We start from the raw sequence: 6679 nt of genomic DNA, 5'->3' as shown, positions 1-6679 counted from the left end.
CTGTGCTGATATCATGGAAGTGAGGGTCCACAAATGGAGTGAGCCCAGAGGGAACATACATCGCATTTGTATTTTTTGAGCAAAACTTTGATTGAATCAATTTGGGGGATGATACTTCTAAAATTCCACTGTAGAGCAGAAATAGAAACCGTCACTTCAGCGGATGAATTACCCATCGAAGGATAGGATCGCTGCAAGGAGCGGCCAATAAGAATCAACTGTCTTGAAAACGTTCTAACTGCAGGTATAAATGTCATCAGAAGACTTCAGGATCAGTTATGTTGAAATTTTCAAAAATCCAGTCCACAATATTTGAAAACTTTAGCAGTTCAGATTCTGGCTGAATCTTGGACGAAAATTAAGCAACAGTTGGGCAATTTGATGTTCCTGGAGGTGTCGGAAACTTTGCCAATCCCGGAGAAGTTTGCTTTGGCTTTTCAACACCACTTTCAGTTTTTATAGTATCTGTCATTTCAGAAACCTTCTCTAGGAAGTTTAGGAGGAGTGAGCTTTTTCTTTTCCTAGTCTTCCCGGGTTCAGCAAAAGAAGGTTCTCCAACTGAATTATCAGAGTCATGCTCATCGAACGACCAAATTTCGAAAAGTTTCGAGGAAACTAGTATGGTGGAATGCACTTCTGCGCTATGAGCACTCTCTCCGAGACCGCCTTATCTTGGCACTGTTTGCACGCGGTATATGCGGAATCTGCCCAAAAAAACGCACTTTTCTGTACCTTCATCACAGGCAACATCCGTGTGTTGCGTGTTGCTCTCCGCATTAGCCAAAACGTTCTTTATTGCCGCAGTGGGTGGCCGTATGACCAAACTGCTTGCACTTGTGGCTGTTCATTAGCGGGCTGTTAGGCAGGGCAGTCCCGGCGAAAGTCACACGACAGACTCCTGTCGGTGTAAGTTTTTACACCCTCGTCGAGCGATACTGAGGGCAAGTGCTTGCAATCTAGTATCTTTACCGGCTGAAGGCTGGAATCCTTAAAACGACAGCCTCCTGCCGATTTTCGACACTCAGACTTGAGTCGGTGACCACGCAGTTGATCTCCACTGAGCGAGCTGGAATGTACACGTGGTACTCCAGCGTGACAAGTTCTCAAAATCCTCTTTTGCTTCGTTGAGGCTTGAAACTAAAACACGCAGTTTATTGAGGCGAACTTTACTGAACAATCGGTATTGAATCAGGCACGCGTGGGCACCATAGTCAGGGAAGCGACACGATACGAGAATTTTTTATACAGTAGTGAAATGCCATGTGCAGCCATGTGCAACGACAGAGAAGAAAACCTGATAACCAATGAGATACTGCTAGCAATGCGTTAGAAACAATATGTCAAGGTGGACAAGGGAGAGAAGGAGAGAAGAAGAGAAGGTGGAAAAGGGACGAATTCAGTAAAGCTTACAAGAGCCAAAATACCACAAAGCAGCTGGAAAGGACGTGCAATCCCTCGGCTCATCTCAAAAGTTTGGGCCGAAGACAATCTACTAGTGGACTTGTTCAACGGACTTATTTGATTAGTCTATAAAAAGAGACATCGACCAGCTTGCAGGAGTTATCGATTATCATAACACTCAATTCTACACCGCACCCTGTTTCATAGATTGAACCATTACAGGGAGCCATTGATGGGAAGTACCAGTGCGGTTTCGGGGAAGGCTGATCTACAATAGACCAAATGTTCACGTTGCGTAAATACTTAACAAGTTCAGAAAAGTAACCTTGCAGACTCATCATCTGGTTATAAACTTTTAGGCAGCATACAATTTAGTTAGGCGCAATCTGCCATAAGATTATGCTTGAATACGGTTTCCCAACAAAACTTATTCGTGCTTTCCTGGCAGTTTCTCATCAAGTGTCAGGATAGCGAACGTAATTGCGGACCCGTTCGTGACGTTGGATGTTCAAGAGTTGGGCGACGGGCTCTCGAATTAGTTGTTCAATATTGCTTTGGAGGATGCAGTACGGAGGGATGAATGGAGAAAACTAGCACAAGACAGAACTATGTGGAGTGGATCGTTGATGACCTGTTGCTACAAAAATGAAGTTAGTATAACGGAGAAGTGAAAAATAATCGTAAGTTCGTCGATTCGGGTAATCTTAGGTTCCAATTTGAGTACAATTAGGTTATTCGGTGTCCAAAAACTCTTTGAATAAACGCAAATCTCTAATGTTCTATCAAATGAAAGTTCTGATAAGTCCTTGATAATTATTTATTTTATAAGTTTTGATCATAGACTGTTACACTTTTGTTAGTTCACATCACTTAGAAGCATATTACATTATATGTTTTTGTGGATAGTTTCAAAATAATTTTGTATTTTATATGAATATACACAAGACAATTGCACGGTGTTAAAATAGTACTCTTCGTTCTAAACTAAAATAGACAGCTTATCTGTTGCGATTTTACACTGGACTGGTTACATTATCGTACGTGATACCGAACAGGAATGCTATGGTACTAAACAATAGATATATTATGTGTACTTTCTTAGGGAGAAAATTACCGTTCAATAGCCATTATGTCAGAAAAATATTAAATAAAACCAATTTAGGCAGTTGAACACAACTAATTTAAAGGTGCAACATAATCGTAATATGGGACTTGACAAACGCCTTAACAGTTGTTTTCTGATAAATTGAGATCTGCTGCATATTTCAAAAAGCTTACATCTCTCAGTCGCGATTTCTTAGTAAGAAGCACTCCTTAGCAGAGGTTAAAGAGCGTTAGCTGGTCATAAAATGTTGATGACATTATAGACGATATTACGAAAGATCAGAAGCAATTATTTTGTGTTTTTTTTCGTCTCGTACTCAATTTCAAACTCAGTGCTTGCAAACTTGACTTTATTGGGTTAATATTACTTAATGAATAACAATGTACTTACTTTGACTCTTAAACGCGTTGAATCTCAAAAAGCTTCACCTCAGTGTCATACCAGATGGCCGGATCTACGTTCCTGCAGAATAGAGAGAGATGTAAAATTCCTCTTTGTAAATCACAAGTCAAAACTAACCGTAAATAAATAACACCCCACATATAAGTGCGAAACCAGGCCGTCGTACCACCGTTTGCTTGATACTTTCGTATTAGAATAGGATGTGGTACTGGTAGTAAACCGACCAGCGTTCCGTGCTGCAAGAACTTAAGTATTTCCGATTCGTCGGTAAGACCCTTATCAATACAGATTTTCTCGACTTGGGGCACTAACACTTGCAAGAGCCGCATGATAGTTTGCAACGGCAGTTTCGATCTCCATGATTGAACCCAATCCGGAGAAGGCTGCCACATCTTCGACTGAGCCCCATGCTGTGCATTTGCCGAAGTAACACGAATACTACCGCGCTGGAACAAAAAATCGCGTTTCTTTAAAAGGTTTTTTATTAATCTAATAACATACCTGTGCTACCGAACGTTTAATTGGTGAGGGCTGCTCCTTACTCGGTGATCCGTTGGGGGAATTTGACTTTTCTGCTTCGTTCAGAACCTTAGCTGCCGATTCAACGGGAGACGGAGTAGCAGCGTCTCCAGTAGGATGAGCTGACTCTCGTTCTGTAATTTGCGCAATATCGGGCGTGTCTAAGAGAGTAGCTTTCAGTGTTCCCGGTTCGGCTGGTTGTGCTGGTCGTGAACCTTCCATTGATTCTTCCACAATTTCACTCCGATTGTCCTCTTCCTCATCGGAATGTTGTTGATTACCAACCGATAATTGACCAGTTCTTACTGTAATGTCCTCTTCACTTTCATCTCCAGCACCTGCCATTGAAGGTAGCACCTCCTTGTTCTGAACATTGCGTTGTTCAGAGCGGTTGCTTCCATGACTAGAATTATGTGGTTTTCCACTTTTCCTATTATTCATGCAACGCGATATTCCAGCAGCATCCGTTGGTAAATTGGCTAAAGCATGAAAAACTTGCCGTTTACGAATGATGGTGTAAACCAAATTAGAGTTTCCATCAAACTGATATTGAATAATATTATTGAAGATTTCCAGCAGGAAAAATACTAGATGATGGTTTGACGGTGCTGAGTAAAGAAACCATGGTGTGCTGAAGGCTTCTAGTAAATGCAGCAGCTTGACGCTGGCCACCATCGAGAGAGTTTTCAAATAGGGGGAAACATTTACTAAAATGGTAAGCAGACAATCGAAAAGCGGCTGCAGACGCTGATGACCGGTAGCGATAATTTTATGAAACACGGTGATCAGTAAATCGGCGTGGGTTCCAGTGAAAACGGGAATGTCCATGGGAACGGTTGCAGTGTACGGTTTGTTAAGTCTAACTCCAAAGTTACGTTCACCTGACAAAAGCAGCAGGATGAATACACCGATGTGCATCAGACCGACACGAGCTGGAATAAAATTGTAGATTTGTAGAGTTTGTTCATTCGGGAGCGTATAAAAGACGTCAGATTAGTGGCAATAATTTTTTCAAATTATAAACTGGTAGCCCTTAATTTAATTTGACGTAGTTTTTCATAAAGGCAGACAAGATGCTTACACTGATCAGCACGAGAATCGTTCAAATGGTATAAAATTGGAACAAGGATGTCCAATACGTCACTGCTTTTAAGCACGAAATATAGAAATTTCTGAAAAACAAGGGGATTACCTTTATGATTGTTATGATTGTGCCGGTATGTTATTTAGTTGACACTCACCTTATTATAGTCACATATCTTCCAGAAAAACACCAGCAATTCTTGATGACAGTGCAGCCGTTTGGTTGAATTAGGCAAGTAGCTTTGGACCAATGGATTGTTAAGTAAACGAGTGACGCCTTTCAAAATAAAATGAAAATCATCATCCCGATGAATGCGCGAAAGGTAATTGATAAATAGGTTATCAGCTATAGTACTGTCATCATGCGAGTACGAAGCAGACTGCGTTGGCGAGTTGCTAGTTATGTCATGGTCCAAGGTTACAATCAGTATCTGCAAACACACTTCCACCAGCGGTTCTAGCGTGTCAGTAAACAAAAGATGATTGTACGGAACACCGATTCCAACCGGATCGTACGCACACACTGTATTTAGTAGCGATGTGAAAAGCGGCAAAGCATGCCGATTTTCTGCACTCGTGAAATGAACTATCCACTTGTTGGGTTCGTCACTCATTGTTGGAGCACGATACATGGTTTCACTGAAACAGGCCAGCAGCAGTTTTAATAGTTCAGTCCTTCTTGAGTCCATTGGTCCATTTCTTGGTGGGGATTGAGCAAATCCAACTCCGGCTTCCCAGATGTACTCGCAGCTATCAATAGAATTTAATTCCTCTGCTTTTTCTGGACCGGACTTGCGTAATCCTACGACCGTAAAATCAGGGCAAAACAGCAAGTCACAGATCGCATTTAACAAACTCTGTGCCAATGGGGCAGAACCATCCTCTTTTTCATTTCCGGACGGAAGAGAAGACCAGAAGAAATCCTTCCACTGGGGATCTTCAAATATGTAAGGCAAGATGCGATTCAAAAGTCGAATACAGTTCAGTACAGTTTGTTGCTCCCCTTGCGTCCGGCAACTGTTGTCCACTGCTCGGACAAGACGTTCCGTTGCCTTGTAGCAGAGAGTAGCTAAGTTCGCTGGCATTACATCCCGAACCTTTCGTATCTCATTCGAAGGAATCAATGCGAATACATCTTGCACAGATGTGTTGTGCTCACACCAAAACTGCTCCCAAAATGCGTCATCACTTGCATCGATTGGCTGAAACAAATAAGAAATAATCAAAACATATGGTATTTTTGCCACATCACGCTTTGAACTCCGTGTATTGTTAACGTAGGAAAATAATAACAAGTTATACAAAAAGTGTGCCTAGTGCGAATTAATTTGATTACTTTTCTATAAAGAATAAATAAAACCATTTTTTGTCTAGAAACAAACCTGGCTTTTACTAGTAAGCTGTACAATAGCTTTTCGAAAATTCAGTTTAGTATCGGTATTTCCCATGATGATTTTCGTTGAGCAGCAACTGTAGTACGGATATTTTAATATTTCAGCTTATCAATGCCGAAAATATTAGGTTTTAATCGATGTAGGACGATTACATTCCAGAGTGAAATTTTTTAATGCAAGCACCAAATGAAAAACCGTAAAGATCAGATGACAACACGCAACTTGACAACCCACTGACTGTTTTTGTTGTGTGTATCTGTCAAAGTGGCTGCGTTCGAAATATTCAACACGCTAAAGTTCAATCACATCTTTTTGTGTCGAATTCGTTTTCGGGATGTACCGATTAGAGATGGTCGAGTTTGATGTTTTTGAAACCCGAACCCGACCCGAACCCGAAAATTTCAACTTTGTTGTACCTAAACCCGACCAGAACCTAACATTTTTGAACCCGAACTCAATTTTTTTTCGTCAACCCCGACACTTTCAAAAATTTTCAAACCCGTACCCAACGGGTAACAAAACGCCCATTGTTTGTTGAGGTTGCTATGCTACGTTATGAGGTTGTTATATTTACTACTTCGTTACTGTGATTGAAAATTCCCTGACCTATAGAAAACGTCAAAATAGGCTGCATACACTGTCCGCCATTACCGCTCGTGGAAAGCTGGATAGAACAGTCAGTACGGGACTGAACCTCAACCAAAAGAAAAAAACAAAGGTTTTCGAGTGACACACAAGATATGCAATGAAAACTAGATTTACTAAATTCGCTAGC

At 41.1% G+C, this 6679-nt stretch overlaps 1 protein-coding gene across 1 annotated transcript; it reads right to left on the bottom strand.

Moving 5' to 3' along the window:
• Nucleotides 1–2202: 2202 nt before the first annotated feature.
• Nucleotides 2203–6134, bottom strand: LOC129721204 (protein HID1). Its single transcript, XM_055673499.1, has 6 exons — nt 5893–6134; nt 4669–5712; nt 4509–4599; nt 3410–4359; nt 3026–3354; nt 2203–2968 (listed from the first exon to the last, which is right to left on the bottom strand). Exons 1-6 carry the CDS (start codon nt 5956–5958, stop codon nt 2905–2907), a joined length of 2544 nt encoding a protein of 847 aa, XP_055529474.1. The 5' UTR covers nt 5959–6134; the 3' UTR covers nt 2203–2904.
• Between the last annotated feature and the right edge of the window lie 545 nt (nt 6135–6679).

This window comes from Wyeomyia smithii, chromosome 2 (genome assembly GCF_029784165.1).
Source record: "Wyeomyia smithii strain HCP4-BCI-WySm-NY-G18 chromosome 2, ASM2978416v1, whole genome shotgun sequence".
Classification (NCBI taxonomy): domain Eukaryota; kingdom Metazoa; phylum Arthropoda; class Insecta; order Diptera; family Culicidae; genus Wyeomyia; species Wyeomyia smithii.
This window is presented reverse-complemented; position numbering and strand designations above follow the sequence as displayed.